Consider the following 27,467-nt stretch of genomic DNA (forward strand, 5'->3'; position numbering starts at 1 on the left):
ATTCATACACAGGTGAGCTGTTACAGTGATGTATACCAAAGGTTACTCTGATATGCATGACACCTTCGTTTTGGATTCAATTTCAATTGGTTCAAACAGTGGTGATAGTACTAACGCTGGTCATGATGAAAAACACGCTGAGAAGGAAATTTTCAAGATAGATATTTCTAAACCTCCGGGTTTGAGTTCCAGGAAGGGACGTTTTTCTTGTCAAAGATTTTTAAATGATGTTGTAGGCAATTATGATCACACTGAGGAAGCAAGGCACGGTATTCAGGGCTGTCGCAGTAATGACATGCAATTGGTTGTGCCTAACAAGAGAAGTAAACAAAACAAAGTAGCACCGCGAACTGCAAATGTCTCTAAATTTGGAAGTAATGGAAATCTGCATATTCACTACAAACAAAACAAATTAATTTTGTCCATCAATTGATGATTCTGACTATAAGGATGACAATTCAACTTCCTGATTGTCAGGACGGTATACCACAAAGGCGCCATCGCTTGAGAAGGAACCAGGATTAAAACAAGTGATTCCTGTGTATTTGAAAGCCTTTTGCTCGCTTCTGTCACCTAAAACTATCTGCACATGAAAATCAAAGGTCTGTCAAGACTTATTAATGACTTAATGATTTATGACGGTCCAAGTGTCTTCTAAAGTTTCAGTTTTAGTAGATAGGAATTGCTTTGTCAAACACCACTCCTTATTATGGAGGAACTCCACGGGAGAAGGAAGGTGAAATGGACAAGAAATGGATATCAGTATTACCGTATGTGGAGTTGGATAGAGGTACAGAGAGTGATCATAATTCCAGATAATCGGTTGTACAATAAGAGGGAGAGGGCAGAGATGACATTGATGGGTTATGGTAGCAACCAGCTGTGACAAAAAAATGAGAACCTGTTAGTTTTCTTAGTAATTATGCACCAGTTAACAAGATATTAAGAATATATGTACATGTATATATTATAGAGAGAGAGAGAGAGAGAGAGAGAGAGAGAGAGAGAGAGAGAGAGATCACATGCTCAAAGTCATCATTAGTTTCTTCTGTAGAAGGGGGCATCAGACATGAACGGCGCATTCTGTACAGCAGATCCTGACGGAAGAATACCACCTCCTGGCTACAGAACTTCATTCTGCATTCAAGTAAGGCAAGTCATTGATCAGAAAGCCAACTGAAACTACAAGAAAGAAGACACACACTTTGCATTCATGAATCCCAATGTGCCAGGTGAGAAGTAAGCTCTTTTGTCTTAGAATTCATAAAATGTGAATCTAAATACACCAGAGTGTGCAGTTATCTGCAATAAAATACTTATCTCATCATTTATACGTCAACTCATCAGTAATCAGAAAAACATACCTACAAGGATTACTTGAAAATATGGCATTTGGAATGTGATTTTGAAGCTCTTCTCTTAAATATTTTGGTAAAGAAGGCCTTGGTAGAACAGTTGAAGGGCCTGAAATTGTCAAAAAGCAGAGAGTACTAAAGCAAGTGTGATATACCCAGACTATAGGCCCATTTTTGAAGAAACATATTCTTTCTTTGGAGAAGCATGTTAAAGCAGGTGTGATATACCTGCATCATCAGGACCCGGGATAAATAGAAAACAACTACCCTCTTTTAGCCGTGAATGGGCAGCAATCATTTGCCCTAGCTTGCCAAACTGCGACCTGCACATCCAGTTTGTTCACTATTACTGTTACTTGTTAAAGAAAGAAAAGACTGTTTTCAGTCAACAAAATAAATCTTAGCAAAATATTCCTCACCTGAGATTGGAGAAGGAGTGGAAACCAAGATTACATGGATGAGAACAAAAATTCCCCATGAGTACAAATAAGCACGGTACAAAGTCCTCATTCTCAAAAGCATCTAGGACTCTCTCCAGCTTTCCCATAGCCTTCTCAAATAAGAAAAGAACTATCAATTAATGTCAAGTACAGTACTCTGAGAAACAAAAGAAGTTATAACCATCTTTACAAGAGAAAGAAGAATAACCTCTTCATTGTCTAGCCAAATGTCAGACAGTATGACAACATTCCCATTAACTGCTTCTCTTTCCAACTTTGCAAGTCTGAGCTGTTTGAAGTGTATAGGAAACTATAAATTCATAATAATTGGCTAGTCTATAAAGTTGAACAATTAGACAATTTTGAATATCACCAAAAAGCAAGTTTAGCATACCGTCTCCTGTTCTGTTAGTGTACCACTACCAAAAGAGTCATGTCCTGCAAGAAATTGGAGTGACTTATCTCTGCCCTCAAGCGGAGGAAATCCGCAATTAAACACCTTCACAAAAAGTAAGTGTTAGCATCTCTTTAAAGATTAACTTCATAAGTTAAATGTTTGCATCTCATACATATACATTGATCCAAAGTTAGGAACCTGATGCCTGATACAATCTCATGGCAGGTAACTTCACTTGATTTACTTTTTATATATACTGATCTGCTCTGGATTAGCTAAAGGGATTAACATATTATGAATTTATGATATATTGATCCAACCTCATATTAGGAGTAGTAAAAGGATGTGCAATTTCTTTTTAAGAGTAAAGAGAATAAAAGAACGTTAGCTAACCTGAAAGACACCCTCTAAGAGCATCTCGCCTTCTGCAACAACTATTGTGTTCTCTACAAAAAATCCTGCAGTTATCTTGTATATATTGTCAAGGAAAATGATGATTTCATGCTTTTGATTTGACTGAACCTCAACTCTAGCTTTTATGAGTTCAGGCATAGCCATAACCTACTACACCCATGAGCCATTATCATAAAGACAAGGAATCAATGCATTTCATCAAATGACAAGACACCAGTTAGTCACTCTGTATTAGATGCAAACAGAACAACCCAAAGGTCAAGTGTCAAGTGTGAAGTTATAAATGATGAGAGTGCGTAAAGGATATTGCATTGGATAAGTTGATTTCGACAGAAGCAGAAAGGTCTTCCAAGTAAAAATGGCCATCCTCCAACTGAGATATCAGACCCATCACCCATCTCCTTCCAGTTTGCCCAATCAGAGACTGAATTGGAGATATCTGGCCACCGTACCATACAGGAATTTATTTAATTGAAATTTGGCATTTAGGAAAGAAACCCAACTAGATTTCGTCGAATAAAGACAATGTGAGTACCAACCTCACAGCATCCGAAATCTGACAATTCAGAATCAAAGGCTGGTTTGGAAAAATCCTTATGGCGAGAGAGCATCTGGGAGAGCAAGAGAAACCTATCCTTATACAGAGCTGCTTTCGAAAATGCGTCACCATGCATGGGTAGGCTCCCAGTATGCCTAAAAATTTCCTCCCAAAAAAAAAAGCATTTTCAATAAATTTATACTACTCACTATAAAGATTAAGAATTGGTTGGCAAAAATTGAAACATACTTGTAAAAAACCTTCTTGATGGGATCATATCGGAACTTTGGGACCTTCAAGGCATCAACTATGAGCAAATCAGAGGCTCTTATAACATCATCACCATCGCTGTCGGTGGTTTCGTTGATGGTCGCATCAGCACCCAATATACGTGTAGCAATGCGGTGCACCGTCTCCTTGTCTTTTACTGCCACCCCAAGAAAAAGAAGAAAAAGAAACAAGCTTCACTTTAAGTAAAAAAGAAGAACAAGATGAAAATGATTGACTTGCGAACAAATAATAAGACACGAAAGAAATGGGGGGAATTACTGGGCTGGGTCACGAGGAGGTCGAGGAGGATATCGACGGGATCGTCCAAAGCAGAGTCGTTGTTGAATTCGGATTCAAAGGAGAGGATCTCGTCGACGGCATCCAATTCAAGCGTGTAGCCTCTGATCTTGCACTTCTTCTGCACCTTCTTCCTCGTGGAGCTGCTCATCTCTTGTGTGTGTTCCGTTTGCTAAAACCTAGGCATTTCGCTGTTGCTTTTGTTAAAATCTGGGTAACATGGACAACAAACCACACATACCCTCCCACCTCCTGCCCAAAGAAAAATTAAGAAGAAATAAAAAAGATAGAAACTTTGACTATAAAATTGAGCATTTGTACTATTCGGGAGTTAAATAAACAAAATGCCATTCATAAGTCTTCTTTTTTTTCTTTCATCAAATTTCTTAGCAGCCAAACAGTTCATAGCCATAATTTAGATAAAGGCAGCATCATATCTGCGTACTTGTGATGACAAAGAAAAAGGGGGTTAAGAGTACCAAACAGAGGAGAGTCTTTGGGGAGAGAAACGGAAACGAAATCATTGGTCTCGCAAAACTTATCTACATCACTTTCTAATGACTCGTCCTCAATACCACTCCTCCCATCACAGTCAAAATTTTGATCCACTGTAACAGTCTCCGAACAAAAATGACGCATAGAGACCCTAAACGCAGCGAGCGCATTCAGGGGCTGCGATAATTTGACCAAATTCAAACAAGGGGTCCCTAGAAATGGCACCAGGTGATAAGACGAAGATGCAGAGAGCATATAAGTTCGAACATGAGATATGGGTTCAATCGGGGATCTCACATATCCAAAGATATTAGCATTAGAACAGCAAAGGGATAAGGAATGATTCTTGAAAGGGAATAAATTGATGAAATATAGGCCTCGCGTCGAAGCAATTGAAGTTTTGAGATACTGGTTCAGCATTTTGTTCAACGGTAGAAATGGTTTTCTAATCTAAAATAACTATCTGAGAAAATGAAAGGGAGAGGACAAGGATTACCAGGCACGATGACAACTCTGCGACTTGATCCCCTTACACGCTGGATGAGGCTCCGGGTACTGAGTAAGTTGGAAAATGATAAACCCAAATACCCAATACCAATTTTTGAGAGAGCGGGAGAGGAGGGGGAAAAATTTGCAGAGAAAGAGAGAGTCACTCTCAGTCGAGAAAAGGGGAAACCAAAATGAAGAAGAGAGAGAGAGAGAGAGAGAGAGTGAACGCTCTAAGTGGGGCCTGGGCATTTTTGGATGGGAGCCAACATTAACAAATGTATTTTTAAGCCCATAAGACAAGGACCAAGTGAAGGCATTTCATCAACAGGTTGGAGCAGGCCCGGCTTTCTTCCATGTACCTATTCCACAGAAGGACTATACATACAGTACCAACTCCCCATCTAAAACCCTAAACCCCAAACCGGAGCGAACCTGTAAGAAACAAAATACAAACCGAGCTCGCATTCTCGCTCACCCATGGCGATCAGTAGCGAAGCCCTGAACTCCCTGAAACTCACAGACCCAACGCAGTTACTGACGCCGAGCTCCGCGCTCTCCCAAACGGCTCGAACGGCCTTGCAGAACCTCTTCTCCTCCCTCAGACCGTTCACGCCCAAATCGCCATTTGATCAGCTGTTAACAGACGGCTTCGACGCCGAGCAGATATGGCAGCAAATCGACCTCCAATCTCAGCCGCTCATCTCGAGCCTCCGCCGAGATTTGAAACGGTTCGAGAAAAATCCGGACGAGATTAAGACGCTGAAGGTGCTTGTACAAGGCCAAGAGAAGGTTCTGGAAGCTGAAAATGAGGGTTTAAAGAACGAAATCGATGGTTCTGATGAGGAATTTGATGAATTTGATGAAGACGATGAGGAGGAGGAGGAGGAAGAGGAAGAGGAAGAAGAAGACGAAGAAGAAGGTGAAGAGAATGAGAGTGAGGATGAAGAGGAGGGAGAAGACAGTGAAGGTGAAGCTGAAGGTAATAATGGGATAGAGGATGGGTTTTTTAAGATAAAGGATTTGAAGAAGTCTTTGGAGGATAGTGAAGCTAGGGAATATGGGTTAATGAAGACTGAAAAGAAGAAGAAGAAGAAAAAGAAGAAAGGTAGCGATGATGATGATGATGATGATGATGATGATGAGGATGAAGAAGAAGATGAGCTGGTGAGGCCCTGCTTGAATTTTTTGTTGGATAGTTATTTGGTTTTTGGCTTAAGAATTTTGCTGATTTTGAAGCTTGTCTTTTTGGTTTCTAATTCGATTCATTTTGCCTATTTAGCTTGGAGATTTAGACATTGGCGATGATGAGGATGAAGAAGACGCAGACAAGTTTGCAAGGTGCTACATTTATGATTTATCCAATAATTTTGTTTTTCTTTTCTTTCTACGTTTATTGTACCACAATTAGTTGATTCTATGAATATGGATCGATCATTGACTGCAAATTCCTGGTTCCTCTGCATTTGTTTCTCTGATATATATCTATTTTATGTAATTCACCAGTGCATATCTGTTGTGGTCATGCATATATATATCCATTTAAATATGCTTCACTGCTGCTTCTCTGCTACAGATATGAAGACTTCTACGGAGGAAAAAGGAAAAACCTTCTAAACGAAAACCAAAATTGGTTGATGGATCAAAAGATTTGGGCATAAACAATGAGGATGAGGATGAGGATGAGGATGAGGATGAGGATGAAGATGAAGATGAAGATGATGAAGAAGAAGTTGAAGAAGATGATGATGAAGATGAACAAAAAGATGAGAAGGTACTTGAAAATCAAGTAGTGTAACAAAATTTGTGAGCATGGTCTTGCAGTTCATAGGTTCTCCATATTTTCAAATGAGTTTCATCTCATTTCAATATATATTTTTTAATACAGAAGCAGACAACTCTTTCTACCCATGAAACGAAGCTTCAGAAACTTCGTTCTGAAATAGACCAGATGGAAAAAGCAAATTTGGAGCCAAAAAATTGGACCATGCGAGGAGAGGTAACATTGCTGTTTCTGATTTTCTTCTTTGGGACACTAATAGTCGTATTATGCATGTTGTGATACCCATGTATCTTTTAATGGATTACATATATCAATTATGGCTTTTGACAACAGGTAACTGCAGAGAGAAGGCCAAAGAACAGTGCGCTAGAAGTTGATCTAGATTTTGAACACAATGTTAGACCTCCCCCTGTAATCACAGAGGAGGTTACAGCATCGATTGAGGATATCATCCAGAAAAGAATCGAGCAGGTAATCAACATTTTTAATAGATACGCTCCAGGACTTTATTTTCATGTCATATTTTCTTATCTAAAATGTTAAGTTCAAAGTTCAGCTATTTCTAATGAACCACATTTTCATCAATCAACTCTACTGGAGGCTTTTTGGCACTTTATATTGATCACTATAGATTAGAAAGATTTTTTTTTTTCAATTCTCATTTTTTTCTAAGCTTACTCATTCTGTCATTATTTGATATTGTTGCTTGTTTCTTCTACTCTCTCTCTCGTTGTGTTTGTTTGTGGATTACAACCAGTTCTAAAACTGCAGTTGTGTTTTATAGGGGCGTTTTGATGATGTTCAAAAGGCTCCGACTTTACATTCTAAAGCACCAAGAGAAATTAAAGAGTTGGTAAGCATTACTTTTTGATAGAATTTTGATTTATTGTGTGTAAAATGAAGTAACTTGTTCAATGTGTCTAATCCTTTTGTTTAATATATAGGACGAGAATAAGAGCAAGAAGGGTCTAGCTGAAGTCTATGAGGTATGGTTCTCCTGGTGCAAAATGCAATCACTTGATTTGCTGCCCAACCTTCCAAAGTTCGATCTCCTTAGGCTGGATTTCTGTCTTAGCATCTAAATGTGATACTTAACAAATTATTTTTCAATTTTGAGTAAAATATGCTGAGAAGCTATTTTTATTAATTTCTGCAGGACGAGTACGTTCAAAAGACGAATGCGGCTTCTGGTCCATTGTCATTCACAGACAAACAGAAGGAAGAGGTGCATGTTTTGATTGTTCTTCTATGTTACTAATCAAAATTTAACGTCCTTATCTGTATCTAAAGGTGCTAATTATTATTCTTGTGGTCGTTATCTTTGACCAGGCAAGCAAGCTGTTCAAGAAACTTTGCTTGAAGTTGGATGCTCTTTCTCATTTCCACTTCACTCCAAAACCTGTATGCTTCACAATCATAAAATTTATTTATTTATATGCAGCGTATACGTTTCTAATTTGTGGGCATTCATGTACTTGCTATATGGTATCTGGGATAGGTTATCGAGGATATGACTGTACAAGCTAATATCCCCGCTCTAGCGATGGAAGAGGTAATGTGAACTCTGCATTTCCGTTTTCTTTTTATATTCTTTTCTATCACAAATGTCTTTGGAAAATTGACAATCATAATATCTCTCCTTGGGCAGATTGCACCTGTGGCTGTCTCTGATGCAGCAATGCTAGCGCCTGAGGAAGTGTTTTCAGGCAAAGGTGATATTAAAGAAGAAGCAGAACTTACACAGGCAGAGAGAAAGAGGAGGAGAGCTAACAAGAAAAGGAAATATAAAGGTAAGCTTGGACAACACAAGTTAGATTATCCTCTAATGGGACAAAATGTTCATCCATCTGACCCTTTTCGGTCAGATGATTGCTTCTGTTCCACACAAATTGAATAAACATCTGGTTGTTGACTTGTTGAAGAAAGAATGTCTAGGATTGTCTTCCAACTAGGATTGTACTCATAAATCTTCTTGCCCATCCCATTTTGTTACCAATATCTGCATAACTTTAACTGTGGACACATTACAGCTAGGGAAGCAAAAAGGACGACGAAAAAGCCACGAGACAGCTAAAAGGATGGCAAAGAAGCCATGGCACAGCAAGGTGCTATCAACGGTCGATGGTAAATGGCTTTTGTAATGGATATAGTGTTTTGCTTCCTCAGCTCTAACAGTTCTTTGTATTGCAGGGAAGGAAGGATAATTAGATGGTGCATAAGTTTAACTTAAGCCATGGTTGCAACTGGTTGACAGATTAGAGAAGAGGAAAAGAAGAAGAGGCTAAGGTGGGAGAGTTCATCTTGAAGATCTCATTTGCTCAATTTCTTCTCCTCACCATTCTGAGTTTTGATGGAAGAGTGAAGAAAAAACCCTGTACAAGGCATATGAAAATTATGAACAAAACACTTGAAAGGGAAATTCTTACGTCCTTAATTTGTTTGTTTTTTGAAATTTTTATTTACTGTTACTCAAAATTCGGAGATAAAAATTTGTATTAGACAGTATGATCATATTAGATCGTATAAATCAAGGAGTTATTATTTACCGAAATCAATCCATGAAGTTAATCCGTGTCCAAGAATTCTAGAAAAATAAAAGAGAAAATAGGACTCGGTGATGGACAAAAGAATTGATTTATCGTTTTAAGATTAATTTTTCACTGTGAAAATCTATCCCGACCTTTATTTTTCGGTATTTCACCATATGAGGGACTTATGATCAAACAAAGAAAATTTGTTATTCTGCTTCATAAATTGGAAAATTAATTGAAAAATCCTTCAAAATATTGTGAAATTGTTACTAGAGTGTTCTTATTCCTCAATAAACGAAACAAGGCCTATGCTCTTTCTCTGAGATTTTCATCCTTCTCTCTTCTCACCGGACAATAGGGAGATCTTCAAGCCTTGCTCAATTTTCTGTTCTACTTATTCAAATTTTCTTCAAGCCTTTCAATTGCTGCACCAACTCCACTCCTTGCTTCTCTTTGATCTGAATCAGGATGTGTAGACGGTTCCCTTCATTTGCTTTCTCTACCAGCTTCAAATGCGCCCACCCTGCCACAAAATGCATCAACCCATGTTAGTGGCATACGATCGATAAATGTACACTTTGGGAAGATTAGAGGGTTGAATGTATTACCAAATGGAAAACCCAATGCTGCTCCTAGGACGGCACCAAGCATCACATTTCTTGCTCGCCATGGCAATGATCCTGGCACTGATTGAAGAAGAAACCAAATGTTAGACATCGTATTCTGAAAAGGCTTGAAGCATCAAATGAGAAGCCGATGCTTCAATGCATGCCAACGACGACAACCAGTTAACAAAGAAGCTCAGAAGATTAGATATGACTCTTACTTATTAGACCAAATGTAGCAGCAGTGGCTGAACCGGCTCCAACAACATTGAAAACATCATGCACACCCCTTTTCTCAGCAAGCAGATTTTGTATACCACAAAATGTAGCAGTAAACAATCCAAGACGCACTCCACCAACTATCGAGCCCCAAGTGACTCGTATGAACCTTTTCTCCATTGCATCTCTCATCATACGATATTGTTCACGCTTGTCTGGTGTGCTCCCAAGCTTCAACATTACTTCTGCATCCTTGCTCTAGTTTCAACAAAATACATTTGAAATATGATGTTAAAAAGAGAAATCAATCAGATGAATAAATAGTCAATATCAACAAAACCACTTTACAAGTAATGTTATCTAACATCTTCTGAGATTGAGATCAAAATCAAACACCTCAATCGTTCAAACATTGTTATGAATCACTACAAAGCATCAAAACAAGCACTTGGAGCATTGTTATTTTGATACCATACAAACTTACAACTGAAGCAGATGCCTCCTTGCTACCACCATAAAACAGGCCTGCAAATACTCCGATCACAGTTGCTGTGCCCCAGTTGACAGTTCCTGCTAGTTTTTGAGAATGCTGATTCAAAGAAAACAACATCATAGTTAGGCTAACAGGAATTTTAGCAAACACACGATGGGCAATTCGAATATAAAGTACCACTCAAGTTTCAGAAACACATAACAGACAAAACCCAAATTCCAAAATCTGCAATTTAACAACTTTGAGGACCCAATTAAACGAGTGTCTCTAAAATCCAAAACTTGACCAAGAAATGAACAAAAACAATTATTTGAATGGCCTAATTAATTACATATTGCTCGGTTTTAGAGAACTATCGTATAAGAAGAGCAAAAAAGTTCACATTTTTATAACTATATTAGTAAGTAAAGTGAGCAGAGAAGATAATCAATTACGTTTGAGACGGTTTCTTCTGATTTCTCCAGAGATTCCATGATCAAATAGTATGATGCTCTTCACACTGACAATAACACTGTGTTTCGTTTCCAATAAAATTAGTGTTCTTTATCTCTTCTCGCCGAGGAAGCGAGAACAGCTGGAGGCAGTTAGAATTACTGTTGTATTTTCTGGGCAACCAAACAGAGGGTAAGCGGCATGAGAACGGTGGTGATGACCGCCATCGCCAGTTCTCAATTCTCAGTGAGGTGGCACGTGGAAACTTGAGAGTCAAAATAAGGATCAGACAAACGACATGTCGTTGCAAAGTTGCAATCTTTATGTAGCTAGCTAGGCGTAGTCCTTCTGTGGTACATCGGCTGTACCGGTACAGCCAATCACGTGGGCATTTTTTAAAAACAAGTGAAACTGGTTGTTTGAGTTAACCGGTTAAAATAAGGGAAAAAAAAAAAATCACCCCTTCAAAACCTAGGACGCCTCGCATGCACTGGGGCTGCTTCATCTCTTCTCTGCGATCTCTCTCTTCGGAAATCCAAGCTTCATCTATGTCCCCAGATTGGAATCTGGGCGTCTCATCTCTGCCCAGGCCGAGATGCAACAGCCAGAGGAGAGGAGATAGAGAGACAGCGGTGCTTCGAAGGCAAAAAGGTGTCAGTTCAGAAGACTAGGCCGAAGCTGACCTCGCCCACGTCCTCCGCCACTTCACTCGCGCTTTCAAGTACCGTGGCCTCGGAAACGAGGTCTCATATTCAATTCCACTCTTGTTTCCTTTCTTTTGTGGAAAAAAATTCATCATATTATGCTAAATTGTTTTTAGCAGTTTTTGGAGGTTAGAGATTTGGGGAACTTAATTGGGTTGTACACCGAATGGCACTCACGTTTGCTCCCATATTATTCTTTTGATCAGTTTGTTCATGAGATGAGGTCGAACAGGTTGCCGCCACTAGACAAGTAAAAGTACTGATCTCTCTGTCTTTTTTTATTTTTTTTATGTTTAAATCCTTTGGATTTTGGACTCTGCTTTAATCTTTTATTCTTTGTGTGCAAAATTTTGATACATTTCTCTTAGAAAATTGAGAGAAAGAGTTGCGAGTGGAGGAGACCCGACAAAGTTGCATGAACCAGCAGTCGAACAAGGCTCTCCAAATGATCAACAGGGTATTATGCTCTGTCATTATCTCATTTTTGTATAATAGCTCGAATTCAATAGTGTCTCAGCTCTAGTGGCTTAGGCTACAGCTTGAACAATGTATTGAGTGCATATTGCCTGAGTTGTTTGGTATTAATTGGAAGGATTGAAGGATGCAATTACTCTACTATTGCAACAAAAGACCTGTCAAGAAAATTGAAAAAAGAAAAACAGTTCCTGTGTAAAACCTTTTTTTGGTGTAACAGACTGATGAGAAAAGTAGTTACATATTCATTAATAACTATGGTAATGGAATCCTTAGAGGTTGAGGTTGTAACTCAGTTAAGAAATTTTTCATATAGACTACTTTTACCATGATGTTAGTATGCTACGATAATGGATTGGCTACTGAGTGGAGCATGAATGATGCTGAGAGAGGAGCATGAATAATGCTGAGAGAAGAACATCATTGAACCGGAGATTAGTTGTTCTGAGTTCACATGAAAGATGTCAGGGAGAATGATATTGATAAGTGGAAATCTACTGCCAATAATTCTATGTTACTTCGTTTTTGAAAAAATAATAATAATTAAGTTGGAAGGTCTCCTTTTCTTTATGAAATAATTTAATTAGAAGTTTTTGGGTTCTTCTTCAGAATTTGTTATAATATTTGTGTTTGATCAATGATATTTGAACTATTCGCTTTGGAAACAACCACTGCTTTCTATGTTCCCATTTAAATATTGAATCCTTTTAAATGTCTTGGGGTTTATATATAGGCTCTGTTTGTTATTAAGTATTTGCTTGTCTTGAGTGTTTACTACTGAAAGATAACCCTCAAAGGATTCTTTGAAGAATTATGAAGGGCATTTCATTAGAGAATATTGTTAGAAAACCTTGTAAAGTTGACGTTTCACTGAACAATACAGATGCATTTGTTGTCTCTAGTATCTGTGTGCAATAGATTGATGGTGCTCCTTTGCTTTGCTAATTGTAGGAGGAACCCTCTGAGACTTTGCATGGTGATATGGTTGCTCCTAGTATATCTGCAGCAGGTAGTTTTCAGAAAGAATTAACCAATCAAGTTCCAAATAATGAAGGTTGTGAATCTAGTGAAAATTGTTGAAATATAATCCTGTTCTGCCTGATTTCTTAGAGCAGAAGTCATGTTCTGCCTGATTTCTTAGGCGAAGTCATGTTCTCGCCTGATTTCTTAGAGCAGAAGTCATGTTCACTGATTTCTTAGGCGTAAGTCATTTTCTATTTTCTGTTCTGTCTATTTTAAATGATGTAATGAGAACCATTAGATCATAGTCTAGGTGGATTCTCTAGCTTAGATTTGGTATGACACGTGTAAGCACCTAATAGGGTGACAGTTGTAATTCTGTTAGAAGAGAATCACATTTCTCTCTCTGTCAGACACACTATGTAAGCTGCAGATTGTAAGAATTCAATAGAACAGTGCCTTCCTCATTTCTCTTCATTCTCTCTAGCTAAAATCTCCAGAAAATACATCTCTTCCTAATCGGAAAATACATATACTAACTAAGAATTCTAACAGAAATCATGACAGATGAACAGAGAGCATGAATGAAAGCTAGCAGATTTAAGGTCCTTGAGAAAGATGCAACTAGGCGCCGCCAATTGCAGGTGGCTTGAGGTTTTGGTTTTCTTCTGTTGTGTTCTAAATTATGTTTCATTGTGTTGAGCTGTGGATGGCAATTGAACTCATGGATATAGGCATCAAGGCAGAACGTTCTGTCTTGATATTCTTTCTTTGTGCGACAAAGTTTTTTGTCATATTTACACAAGTCGATCTCTTTGATAGTTGATCCATTACCAATTGTTACTTATCGGTTCTTAATTTGATGTAACAGTTTATTTGCAATTGCATACCCGAATATGTAATTGCATACATTTTATGTAATAATTGACCCCCCTAAAACCAAAAGAAGGGTAAGGTAGGTAGGTTTGACTGTGTTTTTGAATATTTTGTTATGGAGTATAAAGTGTTCCGAATGTGTAATGTTAGAATTGGTTAAGATTTGGATTGTGATTTGAATGGATTGAGAATCCCGACCCAAGAGAGAAATGCATGGATGGGTTGTGCGCATTATTTGTGCAATGTTATAATGAAGGGTTGATGCACTTGCAAGTTGTGTCGTGCAATTGCATATCGGTATACGCAATTACTGAGCGATTGCAAGTAGTGTCGTGCAATTGCATATCGGTATATGCAATTATAGAGCAACTGTGTGCAAATCCTGTTCACCATATTTTTGTAATTAATCAATGTGATGTTGTGGTGTTTAAGGGGGTTTAGGGTGTATTAGGCTTTGGATTAGTATTCAGATTCTCGTCACTAGAGACAATTGCATGATAGTGTTGTGTACTTGATTTGTGCAAGTTATGGAAGTTGAAAAAAGGGGTGAAGGAAAGGAAAGAGCAAAGCCGAGAGTAATGTACAATAATCAAGAGTTGGCGGGGATGCATTTTTTAATTTCATGTAAGTTGCACATATATCTAAAAATTGGAAACGTGGTTGCTTAATATTATGATGGTTTTGTTGATTAAAAATAAATGATTGACAGGAAAAAAGAACGACTTGAAATGGGGAAAGTGGCCAATGCAAAGTTGGACAGTAAGGTGAGAGATGGCAATGAAATGGGTCAGTTTTTTAATTATTTTATTAAAAATGCTCTTTTTGAACTGTCGCTCATCTTACTCGGTATTGTGGAGCTGGATAGTCTCGACGGCTCAAACAAGTGGCAGAGGACGGGTCGGACTCGCTTGAATCGTCTCAGAGCTGCGTCGGCCTTCGGACTTGCAATCGTTGTGTTGTCATGGGAAGATGCGTTAGAGTTGTTGGGTGGTGCCGCGTTCACGGCAGCAGCGGTGGCGGCACTAATATTCGGCGTTCATACAGAACGTCATCTACTCAACAAGATTGCCATCTTCTCCAATTTCTATTGCCCGTATGTTATTATCTCTCTATTGCTTGTTCATTTTGGCTTTTGTGATAAATTTAAGGTATTGGGATTGGAAATTCATAAAGTAATCAAATTGGAATTTGAGAATTGTGAGTTCACAATTTGATAATTATGAGAAATTTTTAGAGTGTTCATGTTGAGGAAAATATGAATCCATCATCTCAAATGGGACCTTTTTACTAATTTATAGATTACTTTTCATTTTCATGGATTTATTGCATTGTTTTCTAATTATGGGAAATAAATTGGTGCGTTTCATCTACTAAATCTTCCGCTTTCTGTTATTGAAATAGTTCACAAGTTGAGTAGAAATATTTAGAAAAAGAACTCTGTGAATGCCTGGGTGTGTGAATTTAAGTGATGTTGGAATGAGGGATTGTGTGATGTTTTGTGGATTCTTTTTTGAGGGTCTCTTGCTTGGTGAGAATTGTAGAGACAAGGAAATGGAAAGTGGGTAGATAGAGCCAAACTCTCACCCAGAAGCAGCTCCTCATCACTTTCATGTGGTACAACAAAATTTCAGGCCAAAGCTTCATCATCAACGTTGGGGACAAAGACAATACCTCTTCACCATTCAAATTCAACTTAAATTAACAATAGTATATATCACACCTATACGGTTTTTCTTTAAAAAATAATAATAATAAATTCTTCGACTCAAAACAAAACAAAACAAAAATAAAAAATAAAAATCATGTCTTCTTCTTTCTCGTGAACTCTTATTTTTTATCACCGAACATACCAACATTTAAATTTATCAAATGAATGCAACATACTCAACGAACGCAGCCCCTGCAAACACGTGAAAAAATAGTGCGTTTGTTTGAAAAAGAAAGTTAGTGGGGTCCATTTTCCTGGGGAACTCGCAACTTTACTCAACGAATGCACTCCTTACGTTCGCGTGAATAAATATCCCGTTTGTTTGAAAAAGTAAGTTAGTGGGGTTTATTCTCCTGGGGAACGGGTAACTTTACTCAACGAACGCAACCTCTACGTTTAGGTGAATAAATAACCCGTTTGTTTGAAAAAGCAAATTAGTTGGGCCCATTTTTCAAGGGAACAAGCAACTTTACTCAACGAACATAACCTCTGCATTTGCGTGAACAAATAGCCCGTTTGTTTGAAAAAGTAAGTTAGTTTGGCCCATTTTTCCGGGGAACGGGCAACTTTACTCAACGAACGCAACTTTTGCATTTGTTTGAAAAAGCAAGTTAGTGGGGCCCATTTTTCAAAGGAACGGGCAACTTCACTCAACGAACATAACCTCTACGTTTGCGTGAATAAATAGCCCGTTTGTTTTAAAAAGTAAGTTAGTTTGGCCCATTTTTTCGGGAACGGGCAACTTTATTCAACAAACGCAATCCCTGCGTTTACGTGAACAAATAGCCCATTATTTGAAAAAGTAAGTTAGTTGAGCTCATTTTTCCGAGGAACGGACAACTTTACTCAACGAACGCAACCCATTGCGTTCGCGTGAACAAACAGCCCGTTTGTTTGAAAAAGTAACTTAGTTGGACCAAGTTTTCCGAGGAACGGGCAACTTTACTCAACCAACACAACCCTTGCGTTTGTGTGAACAAATAGCCCATTTGATTGAAAAAGTAAATTAGTTGGCCCATTTTTTCAAGGAACGGGCAACTTTACTCAACGAACGCAACCCATTGCGTTCGTGTGAACAAATAACCCGTTTGTTTGAAAATGTAAGTTATTTAGGCCCATTTTTCCGCGAAACGGGCAACTTTACTAAAAGAACGCAACCCTTGCATTCGCGTGAATAAATAGCCCGTTTGTTTGAAAAAGTAAGTTAGTTGGGTCTATTTTTCCGGGGAACGGGCAACTTTACTCAATGAATACAACCCCTGCGTTTGCGTAAACAAATAGCCCGTTTGTTTGGAAAAGTAAGTTAGTTTAGCCCATTTTTTCGGGAACGGGAAACTTTAATCAACGAACACAACCCCTACGTTCGCATGAAAAAATAGCCCATTTGTTTGAAAAAGTAAGACAGTTGGGTCCAATTTTCGGGGGAACGGCCAACTTTATTCAACTAAAGCATCCCTTGTGTTCGCGTGAAAAAATAGCGCGTTTGTTTGATGAAGTATTTTAGTTTGTCCAATTTCCCGAGGAACGACGAAATGTACTCAACGAGCGCATCCCTTGCGTCCTCGAAGTCAAATACCTTGTTTGTTGAGTAAATCATGGAGTTCGTTGGGTAATTTGGTCAACGGACAACGTCATTTACCCGACGAATGAGTCGCTTAGCGTTCGTTAGGTAGGTTACTTGGCATAAATTACTGAATATAACTTTCGTGATTTACTACTAATTTAACCCAATGAACTATTGGGAATAAAATTGAACTTTGTTGATTATCTCCAATTATTACTACATTGTTAATTTTAAAAAATAATAATATCAAACATATGATTGTTGATACAAATATAAATTTAAAAACTTTCAACAAAAATGAAGTAAATTTAGGTTTTAGCTACACACAAACTTTCACTTTTGGAAAAAGACAAATTTTTTAAAAAAAAAGACAGAAAAACCCCTCAACTTTTAAACCAAAGACATACAAATATAAAGGGTTCCTTAGGAAATCCAAAAATAATAAGGGCATTTTTGTCCACTTTGTCTTCTTTTCAAAATATTTCTCTCTCCTTTGGTCTTTTCCAAAATGTCCCCAAAAATTATTACTTAATGGTCGATTGATTAAGCCACATTGAATTGACGAAAAAGAAAATTGGACTTTTTCGATCATGATCAATGCCCAATTGATAATATATGACCATGAATGTTTAGGAAATGAAGTGGAAGTATGAGAAGTCTTCTTATATCCAATCTCGCACCATTCAATTGATAGTACAAAAAATAGGTCTACTTATGCCTTTAAAAAAAAAAATTATCAATTTTTCCTTTTTAGGGTTTATGCGCACAATACTCTCGATTGCATCAGCGTCGTGCAATTGCATGTTTCCAATGCAAATGCCGACCGGCTGTGTGCAAACTAAAGATAGCTTAAAAAATCGAACCTAATTAATGTATAGCGCAAAGACAAAGAAAGGAAAGTTCCAAATTTTATTAGGACCCTATGTGTATTATTCAATATTAGGGTTAATCACATTTTGGTTTACGAAATTGGGGATATTTTGGAATGTGATTCGCACTACATGATACGAAATCACATATAGCAATCCTAATAATTTGTTAAACATGTTATTAACCAGCTAACATGTTTAAAAACCTATTTAACAAGACTCAAACTAGACACGACACATTTATTAAATGGGTCGGGTTTGAGTTGAGCATTTTAGCCACGACACGATCCATTGCCAGCCCTAACTCAGAGCGTGACTTGGCTAACTAAACTCGAGAGATTGGGTCACTTGTTTATTTGTTTTGTGTTCTTTTTTTTTTTTTCTTTATTTTTTGTAAATTAAAGGGAGGCTCCAAATTTGAGACATATTTCAAAATTTTGAACAAAAATACTACCATATTGAAGAAAATGTTTGAGAGAATGAGATAGATGAAATTAATGATTAACTACTTAAATCCCCTAACCAAGCAAATACTTTATTATGACCCTATGTCTATTATTCAATATTAGGGTTAATCACATTGTGTTTTACGAAATTCGGGATCTTTTGGAAAATCATTTGTGCTACATGACAATGTCTATTACTACGTAATTTCGATAATTGGTCGTTTTTGTAATATAATATGTTCGGCTTCTTGCCCCTTACCGTTTCTCATGCTTTGTATTTCGGTTCATTTCGCCCTTCGATTTATAGTTCAAAAAATAGGTCTAATTATGCGTGTACAAAAAAATATGATCCATTTTTCCTTATTAGGGGTTTGCGCACAGTGACTCTTGCATTGCATCACCGTCATGCAATTGCATGTGTGAAATGCAAATGCCGACCGGCTGTGTGCAAACTAAACATAGCTGAAAAACGCAAACCTAATTAATGTATAGCGCAAAGACAAAGAGAACCAAGCAAATACCTTATTATGACCCTATGTCTATTATTCAATATTAGGGTTAATCACATTGTGTTTTACGAAATTCGGGATCTTTTGGAAAATCATTTGTGCTACATGACAATGTCCATTACTACATAATTTCGATAATTGGTCATTTTTGTAATATAATATGTTCGGCTTCTTGCCCCTTACCGTTTCTCATGCTTTGTATTTCGGTTCATTTCGCCCTTCGATTTATAGTTCAAAAAATAGGTCTAATTATGCATGTACAAAAAAATATGATCCATTTTTCCTTATTAGGGGTTTGCGCACAGTGACTCTTGCATTGCATCACCGTCATGCAATTGCATGTGTGCAATGCAAATGCCGACCGGCTGTGTGCAAACTAAACATAGCTAAAAAACGCAAACCTAATTAATGTATAGCGCAAACCTAGTTGAATAAAGTTGGCCGTTCCCCCGAAAATTGGACCCAACTGTCTTACTTTTTCAAACAAATGGGCTATTTTTTCATGCGAACGTAGGGGTTGTGTTCGTTGATTAAAGTTTCCCGTTCCCGAAAAAATGGGCTAAACTAACTTACTTTTCCAAACAAACGGGCTATTTGTTTACGCAAACGCAGGGGTTGTATTCATTGAGTAAAGTTGCCCGTTCCCCGGAAAAATAGACCCAACTAACTTACTTTTTCAAACAAACGGGCTATTTATTCACGCGAATGCAAGGGTTATGCGTTCTTTTAGTAAAGTTGCCCGTTTCGCGGAAAAATGGGCCTAAATAACTTACATTTTCAAACAAACGGGTTATTTGTTCACACGAACGCAATGGGTTGCGTTCGTTGAGTAAAGTTGCCCGTTCCTTGAAAAAATGGGCCAACTAATTTACTTTTTCAATCAAATGGGCTATTTGTTCACACAAACGCAAGGGTTGTGTTGGTTGAGTAAAGTTGCCCGTTCCTCGGAAAACTTGGTCCAACTAAGTTACTTTTTCAAACAAACGGGCTGTTTGTTCACGCGAACGCAATGGGTTGCGTTCGTTGAGTAAAGTTGTCCGTTCCTCGGAAAAATGAGCTCAACTAACTTACTTTTTCAAATAATGGGCTATTTGTTCACGTAAACGCAGGGATTGCGTTTGTTGAATAAAGTTGCCCGTTCCCGAAAAAATGGGCCAAACTAACTTACTTTTTAAAACAAACGGGCTATTTATTCACGCAAACGTAGAGGTTATGTTCGTTGAGTGAAGTTGCCCGTTCCTTTGAAAAATGGGCCCCACTAACTTGCTTTTTCAAACAAATGCAAAAGTTGCGTTCGTTGAGTAAAGTTGCCCGTTCCCCGGAAAAATGGGCCAAACTAACTTACTTTTTCAAACAAACGGGCTATTTGTTCACGCAAATGCAGAGGTTATGTTCGTTGAGTAAAGTTGCTTGTTCCCTTGAAAAATGGGCCCAACTAATTTGCTTTTTCAAACAAACGGGTTATTTATTCACCTAAACGTAGAGGTTGCGTTCGTTGAGTAAAGTTACCCGTTCCCGGAGAATAAACCCCACTAACTTACTTTTTCAAACAAACGGGATATTTATTCACGCGAACGTAAGGAGTGCATTCGTTGAGTAAAGTTGCGAGTTCCCAGGAAAATGGACCCCACTAACTTTCTTTTTCAAACAAACGCACTATTTTTTCACGTGTTTGCAGGGGCTGCGTTCGTTGAGTATGTTGCATTCATTTGATAAATTTAAATGTTGGTATGTTCGGTGATAAAAAATAAGAGTTCACGAGAAAGAAGAAGACATGATTTTTATTTTTTATTTTTGTTTTGTTTTGTTTTGAGTCGAAGAATTTATTATTATTATTTTTTAAAGAAAAACCGTATAGGTGTGATATATACTATTGTTAATTTAAGTTGAATTTGAATGGTGAAGAGGTATTGTCTTTGTCCCCAACGTTGATGATGAAGCTTTGGCCTGAAATTTTGTTGTACCACATGAAAGTGATGAGGAGCTGCTTCTGGGTGAGAGTTTGGCTCTATCTACCCACTTTCCATTTCCTTGTCTCTACAATTCTCACCAAGCAAGAGACCCTCAAAAAAGAATCCACAAAACATCACACAATCCCTCATTCCAACATCACTTAAATTCACACACCCAGGCATTCACAGAGTTCTTTTTCTAAATATTTCTACTCAACTTGTGAACTATTTCAATAACAGAAAGCTGAAGATTTAGTAGATGAAACGCACCAATTTATTTCCCATAATTAGAAAACAATGCAATAAATCCATGAAAATGAAAAGTAATCTATAAATTAGTAAAAAGGTCCCATTTGAGATGATGGATTCATATTTTCCTCAACATGAACACTCTAAAAATTTCTCATAATTATCAAATTGACGAACTCACAATTCTCAAATTCCAATTTGATTACTTTATGAATTTCCAATCCCAATACCTTAAATTTATCACAAAAGCCAAAATGAACAAGCAATAGAGAGATAATAACATACGGGCAATAGAAATTGGAGAAGATGGCAATCTTGTTGAGTAGATGACGTTCTGTATGAACGCCGAATATTAGTGCCGCCACCGCTGCCGTGAACGCAAAGACCACCCAACAACTCTAACGCATCTTCCCATGACAACACAACGATTGCAAGTCCGAAGGCCGACGCAGCTCGAGATTTATTCAAGCGAGTCCGACCCGTCCTCTGCCACTTGTTTGAGCCGTCGAGACTATCCAGCTCCACAATACCGAGTAAGATGAGCGACAGTTCAAAAAGAGCATTTTTAATAAAATAATTAAAAAACTGACCCATTTCATTGCCATCTCTCACCTTACTGTCCAACTTTGCATTGGCCACTTTCCCCATTTCAAGTCGTTCTTTTTTCCTGTCAATCATTTATTTTTAATCAACAAAACCATCATAATATTAAGCAACCACGTTTCCAATTTTTAGATATATGTGCAACTTACATGAAATTAAAAAATGCATCCCCGCCAACTCTTGATTATTGTACATTACTCTCGGCTTTGCTCTTTCCTTTCGCTTCACCCCTTTTTTCAACTTCCATAACTTGCACAAATCAAGTACACAACACTATCATGCAATTGTCTCTAGTGACGAGAATCTGAATACTAATCCAAAGCCTAATACACCCTAAACCCCCTTAAACACCACAACATCACATTGATTAATTACAAAAATATGGTGAACAGGATTTGCACACAGTTGCTCTATAATTGCATATACCGATATGCAATTGCACGACACTACTTGCAATCGCTCAGTAATTGCGTATACCGATATGCAATTGCACGACACAACTTGCAAGTGCATCAACCCTTCATTATAACATTGCACAAATAATGCGCACAACCCATCCATGCATTTCTCTCTTGGGTCGGGATTCTCAATCCATTCAAATCACAATCCAAATCTTAACCAATTCTAACATTACACATTCGGAACACTTTATACTCCATAACAAAATATTCAAAAACACAGTCAAACCTACCTACCTTACCCTTCTTTTGGTTTTAGGGGGGTCAATTATTACATAAAATGTATGCAATTACATATTCGGGTATGCAATTGCAAATAAACTGTTACATCAAATTAAGAACCGATAAGTAACAATTGGTAATGGATCAACTATCAAAGAGATCGACTTGTGTAAATATGACAAAAAACTTTGTCGCACAAAGAAAGAATATCAAGACAGAACGTTCTGCCTTGATGCCTATATCCATGAGTTCAATTGCCATCCACAGCCAACACAATGAAACATAATTTAGAACACAACAGAAGAAAACCAAAACCTCAAGCCACCTGCAATTGGCGGCGCCTAGTTGCATCTTTCTCAAGGACCTTAAATCTGCTAGCTTTCATTCATGCTCTCTGTTCATCTGTCATGATTTCTGTTAGAATTCTTAGTTAGTATATGTATTTTCCGATTAGGAAGAGATGTATTTTCTGGAGATTTTAGCTAGAGAGAATGAAGAGAAATGAGGAAGGCACTGTTCTATTGAATTCTTACAATCTGCAGCTTACATAGTGTGTCCAGAGAGAGAAATGTGATTCTCTTCTAACAGAATTACAACTGTCACCCTATTAGGTGCTTACACGTGTCATACCAAATCTAAGCTAGAGAATCCACCTAGACTATGATCTAATGGTTCTCATTACATCATTTAAAATAGACAGAACAGAAAATAGAAAATGACTTCGCCTAAGAAATCAGAACATGACTTCGCTCTAAGAAATCAGCAGAACATGACTTCGCTAAGAAATCAGCAGAACATGACTTCGCTCTAAGAAATCAGGCAGAACATGACTTCTGCTCTAAGAAATCAGGCAGAACAGGATTATATTTCAACAATTTTCACTAGATTCACAACCTTCATTATTTGGAACTTGATTGGTTAATTCTTTCTGAAAACTACCTGCTGCAGATATACTAGGAGCAACCATATCACCATGCAAAGTCTCAGAGGGTTCCTCCTACAATTAGCAAAGCAAAGGAGCACCATCAATCTATTGCACACAGATACTAGAGACAACAAATGCATCTGTATTGTTCAGTGAAACGTCAACTTTACAAGGTTTTCTAACAATATTCTCTAATGAAATGCCCTTCATAATTCTTCAAAGAATCCTTTGAGGGTTATCTTTCAGTAGTAAACACTCAAGACAAGCAAATACTTAATAACAAACAGAGCCTATATATAAACCCCAAGACATTTAAAAGGATTCAATATTTAAATGGGAACATAGAAAGCAGTGGTTGTTTCCAAAGCGAATAGTTCAAATATCATTGATCAAACACAAATATTATAACAAATTCTGAAGAAGAACCCAAAAACTTCTAATTAAATTATTTCATAAAGAAAAGGAGACCTTCCAACTTAATTATTATTATTTTTTCAAAAACGAAGTAACATAGAATTATTGGCAGTAGATTTCCACTTATCAATATCATTCTCCCTGACATCTTTCATGTGAACTCAGAACAACTAATCTCCGGTTCAATGATGTTCTTCTCTCAGCATTATTCATGCTCCTCTCTCAGCATCATTCATGCTCCACTCAGTAGCCAATCCATTATCGTAGCATACTAACATCATGGTAAAAGTAGTCTATATGAAAAATTTCTTAACTGAGTTACAACCTCAACCTCTAAGGATTCCATTACCATAGTTATTAATGAATATGTAACTACTTTTCTCATCAGTCTGTTACACCAAAAAAAGGTTTTACACAGGAACTGTTTTTCTTTTTTCAATTTTCTTGACAGGTCTTTTGTTGCAATAGTAGAGTAATTGCATCCTTCAATCCTTCCAATTAATACCAAACAACTCAGGCAATATGCACTCAATACATTGTTCAAGCTGTAGCCTAAGCCACTAGAGCTGAGACACTATTGAATTCGAGCTATTATACAAAAATGAGATAATGACAGAGCATAATACCCTGTTGATCATTTGGAGAGCCTTGTTCGACTGCTGGTTCATGCAACTTTGTCGGGTCTCCTCCACTCGCAACTCTTTCTCTCAATTTTCTAAGAGAAATGTATCAAAATTTTGCACACAAAGAATAAAAGATTAAAGCAGAGTCCAAAATCCAAAGGATTTAAACATAAAAAAAATAAAAAAAGACAGAGAGATCAGTACTTTTACTTGTCTAGTGGCGGCAACCTGTTCGACCTCATCTCATGAACAAACTGATCAAAAGAATAATATGGGAGCAAACGTGAGTGCCATTCGGTGTACAACCCAATTAAGTTCCCCAAATCTCTAACCTCCAAAAACTGCTAAAAACAATTTAGCATAATATGATGAATTTTTTTCCACAAAAGAAAGGAAACAAGAGTGGAATTGAATATGAGACCTCGTTTCCGAGGCCACGGTACTTGAAAGCGCGAGTGAAGTGGCGGAGGACGTGGGCGAGGTCAGCTTCGGCCTAGTCTTCTGAACTGACACCTTTTTGCCTTCGAAGCACCGCTGTCTCTCTATCTCCTCTCCTCTGGCTGTTGCATCTCGGCCTGGGCAGAGATGAGACGCCCAGATTCCAATCTGGGGACATAGATGAAGCTTGGATTTCCGAAGAGAGAGATCGCAGAGAAGAGATGAAGCAGCCCCAGTGCATGCGAGGCGTCCTAGGTTTTGAAGGGGTGATTTTTTTTTTTTCCCTTATTTTAACCGGTTAACTCAAACAACCAGTTTCACTTGTTTTTAAAAAATGCCCACGTGATTGGCTGTACCGGTACAGCCGATGTACCACAGAAGGCTCATGTCGGACATTGCATACTTTAAATTTTTATGCTTTATGATATGAGTATCAAAATGGTGACGATGGCCATAATTCATTGTGGTATTTTTTTTTTTTTGTTCAGTCGTCTTTCTGGGGGAAACAAAAAAGGTAGTGGCGTGATTACCTCATGGCTTGTCTTATTCCTTTTGATGCTTGTCGTGTATTCTGGTGGGTCATGCAGGCACAAGAGGAGAAAATGACATGTTATGTTAGAGTGAACTGAAGTAATTAGGGACAATCCGTATGGAAACACCAGTTCTTTGTCTTTGTCTTTTTTGATAAATGGGTAGTCTAAACTGCTCTAACCTACGGACATGGGGTTCGAACTTGAGTGTAAGGGTGCAGAGAGTGCCTTGGCATGATGGCTTTAACTCACATCTGCGTGGAAACAGTCTCTGTCATTACAAGCTATTTGGATAACCGGATAGAATCTTCTGTATGAAGTTTAGATTAGGTCGTACTTGTGATTAGAGTTATTTCATAAAAGCGAAGGAGATCTGAGTTCAGGACATATTCCAATATTGGGAAGATAAATTTCATAAGATCAAGAAAGGATTGAATTGAAATTTTACCCAAAACTGGAGAGGTACAAGTCGTAATTAACTCAAAAAATAAGCACTAATTGGCTTGATAACCTAGTTACACAGTTACATGTATTAATGAATGTACCATCTAATTGAATGAGCTAACTTTGCAAACCAACTAATTCCGAATTGAATATTGCTATCTGAAATATGCTCCTAGATTTTTAACATTCCTCTCCTCTGCAGAACATCCTTGTCCTCAGGAATAAAATTCAAAAAACTGTGCTACAATAACTTCCTTAATTCTCTTGCTAGAAAGAGAGCTTGGTTTCTTCCCATAGTATCTCATTCTTTGAAAAGAGATGGGCAAAGAACGAGCAACTCAACGATTCAACATTTCTTGAACAAGAAAATAAGTATAGGAGACCATGATCGGTCTACTGTCTGAAACTCATAGCAGATCCATTTCTCAACTGATAATTTGGAGATGAAGTCTCGGATAGTCTTCAGTTCTTCCCTGAACAGTAAAAAGAGATGATAAATCTAAAGCATAAGCATGGAAGCTCTAACAACTCAAATGAAGCAACATGACCTATGGAATAGAGTATGTACATGGAATTTGCAAATAAATAAAAGAAGCACAAGGAAGCAATCTTTGCACAAAACAATTCACACCCTCACATCAGTTTAAACCCATGCACACCATTTGCATAGTTTGATCATCAGCCAACTATATATACATATATTCGTTCAAGAACAATCAAATCAATCCCAACTTACAAGATAATACAAGTGTACAAGAGGAATGCAAATAGAGTGTTTTGGACTCTCCACTTCACTGTCTGCAAGCACATCTAAAGAATGAAAGTGTATTTTAAGTAATGAAACCTTTTCAACTTCCAGTACCTCAAAAACTCAGACACCTTACTCAATTTTAGGTCAACAGATTTTTGAATTATAGTCAGTAACAACCCCATCATTTCCAATCCAAAAATAAATATTATAGTTTGATCAGGGATCCATCCAAATCCATACCAACACTCTAAATTATTTTACCAACTATGCAAATTTTATAGAATCACTATGCATTCATCTCTACCACCTATGCATACTTTTCCTATAACCAAATTATCCTCTCTGTTCCTGGACCATCCCTGAAAGTTACAAAATTGTGATTTCTGACCTTATATAGCTTTCCATAAAAAGAAATTAATTTCTCTGCACATTTTTATGCTCCAAAACCCATCACAAGCTGTTGACGGTGGATATTGTATTCCCACTTCCCGATAACTGAGACATGGTAGTACTGGACCTCCTTACCTCACATTAGGTCTACAAGAGAAACATAACCAAGGAGATATATTGGACTATTCAGGCTGCCAAGTGCTTAAGTTAATCAGTTCAACAACCATGCAGATTAGACATGTGTGCCCACAGTTAGAACAAGCAAGTCAGGAGCATATGACAAAACTAAACTTATACGTATCAAGTCTAAAAGAACAAATAATGTACAATAAGTTGGATCCTTTTTGCCAAAACAAAGCATATTGGATCCATATCAGCAAAGCAATAAGAATTGTCCAATTTGGAAATCTCCAACTCAATCACCAATGTCATAAATCAATATTAATAACAATTTCACGAATCAAGCACAATCTTGAATACTGCACTTTCTGTTTCCCTGACCGGAACATGAGCAGAAAGCTTCTATTATGATCTACAAGAGCATCGGTGTTCGCCTGATTTCTTAGGCGAAGTCATTTTCTATAATCCTGTTTTGCCTGATTT

General features: G+C 37.6%; 3 protein-coding genes and 2 long non-coding RNA genes across 21 annotated transcripts; 2 read left to right on the top strand and 3 right to left on the bottom strand.

Moving 5' to 3' along the window:
* Positions 1-338: 338 nt before the first annotated feature.
* Positions 339-4,893, bottom strand: LOC103336060 (DNA polymerase epsilon subunit B). 2 transcript variants are annotated; one of them, XM_089053952.1, is made up of 14 exons: positions 4,703-4,893; positions 3,694-3,963; positions 3,394-3,571; positions 3,146-3,299; positions 2,913-3,045; positions 2,586-2,662; positions 2,190-2,294; positions 2,004-2,084; positions 1,775-1,905; positions 1,584-1,678; positions 1,365-1,464; positions 1,023-1,137; positions 770-880; positions 339-583 (listed from the first exon to the last, which is right to left on the bottom strand). In XM_089053952.1, exons 2-14 carry the CDS (start codon positions 3,860-3,862, stop codon positions 443-445), a joined length of 1,590 nt encoding a protein of 529 aa, XP_088910078.1. In that variant the 5' UTR covers positions 3,863-3,963; positions 4,703-4,893; the 3' UTR covers positions 339-442. The 2 variants fall into 2 exon arrangements, with proteins under 2 accessions (XP_088910078.1, XP_088910079.1); XM_089053953.1 differs by lacking the exon at positions 4,703-4,893 and adding an exon at positions 4,191-4,647.
* Positions 4,894-5,038: 145 nt separating this feature from the next.
* Positions 5,039-9,026, top strand: LOC103343119 (M phase phosphoprotein 10-like). Its single transcript, XM_089053951.1, is given in 14 exon segments — positions 5,039-5,859; positions 5,975-6,033; positions 6,269-6,285; positions 6,288-6,466; positions 6,581-6,691; positions 6,809-6,946; positions 7,260-7,328; positions 7,420-7,461; positions 7,632-7,700; positions 7,805-7,876; positions 7,974-8,027; positions 8,124-8,265; positions 8,506-8,580; positions 8,666-9,026. Coding segments are annotated over 13 exon segments (1,683 nt in total). The 5' UTR covers positions 5,039-5,172; the 3' UTR covers positions 8,550-8,580; positions 8,666-9,026.
* Positions 9,027-9,194: 168 nt separating this feature from the next.
* On the bottom strand, positions 9,195-11,037 carry LOC103343114 (uncharacterized). The gene is given in 6 exon segments (XM_008246793.3): positions 9,195-9,482; positions 9,485-9,529; positions 9,615-9,692; positions 9,833-10,088; positions 10,315-10,419; positions 10,758-11,037. Coding segments are annotated over 6 exon segments (609 nt in total). The 5' UTR covers positions 10,797-11,037; the 3' UTR covers positions 9,195-9,396.
* A 104-nt stretch (positions 11,038-11,141) lies between these two features.
* On the top strand, positions 11,142-14,964 carry LOC148916502 (uncharacterized). Of its 7 annotated transcripts, none has more exons than XR_016127738.1 (7): positions 11,142-11,498; positions 11,666-11,715; positions 11,828-11,916; positions 12,885-12,942; positions 14,295-14,393; positions 14,479-14,533; positions 14,627-14,964. It is a non-coding gene; the product is annotated as an uncharacterized LOC148916502 (long non-coding RNA). The 7 variants fall into 7 exon arrangements; XR_016127734.1 differs by having other exon boundaries at positions 11,144-11,498; positions 14,635-14,964; XR_016127733.1 differs by lacking the exons at positions 14,295-14,393; positions 14,479-14,533; positions 14,627-14,964 and adding an exon at positions 13,449-13,949 and having other exon boundaries at positions 11,174-11,498; positions 12,885-12,987.
* A 6,564-nt stretch (positions 14,965-21,528) lies between these two features.
* On the bottom strand, positions 21,529-27,397 carry LOC148916503 (uncharacterized). Of its 10 annotated transcripts, none has more exons than XR_016128186.1 (9): positions 26,863-27,397; positions 24,733-26,196; positions 24,516-24,565; positions 24,315-24,403; positions 23,244-23,346; positions 22,675-22,763; positions 21,819-21,918; positions 21,679-21,733; positions 21,529-21,577 (listed from the first exon to the last, which is right to left on the bottom strand). It is a non-coding gene; the product is annotated as an uncharacterized LOC148916503 (long non-coding RNA). The 10 variants fall into 10 exon arrangements; XR_016128185.1 differs by having other exon boundaries at positions 26,460-27,397; XR_016128193.1 differs by lacking the exon at positions 26,863-27,397 and having other exon boundaries at positions 24,516-24,652; positions 24,733-25,104.
* Positions 27,398-27,467: the final 70 nt, after the last annotated feature.

Source organism: Prunus mume, linkage group LG6 (genome assembly GCF_029339155.1).
Source record: "Prunus mume cultivar Tortuosa linkage group LG6, ASM2933915v1, whole genome shotgun sequence".
Taxonomy (NCBI): domain Eukaryota; kingdom Viridiplantae; phylum Streptophyta; class Magnoliopsida; order Rosales; family Rosaceae; genus Prunus; species Prunus mume.

Excerpts from the sequence above, each read along its gene's own strand:
- LOC103336060 (XM_089053952.1), bottom strand. The coding sequence starts at position 3,862 with ATGAGCAGCTCCACGAGGAAGAAGGTGCAGAAGAAGTGCAAGATCAGA. Across the intron at positions 2,085-2,189 it reads CACTAACAGAACAGGAGACG|CTCAGACTTGCAAAGTTGGA; the intron begins GTATGCTAAACT and ends CACTTCAAACAG. Across the intron at positions 584-769 it reads TCTATCCAACTCCACATACG|ATAGTTTTAGGTGACAGAAG; the intron begins GTAATACTGATA and ends TTTCATGTGCAG.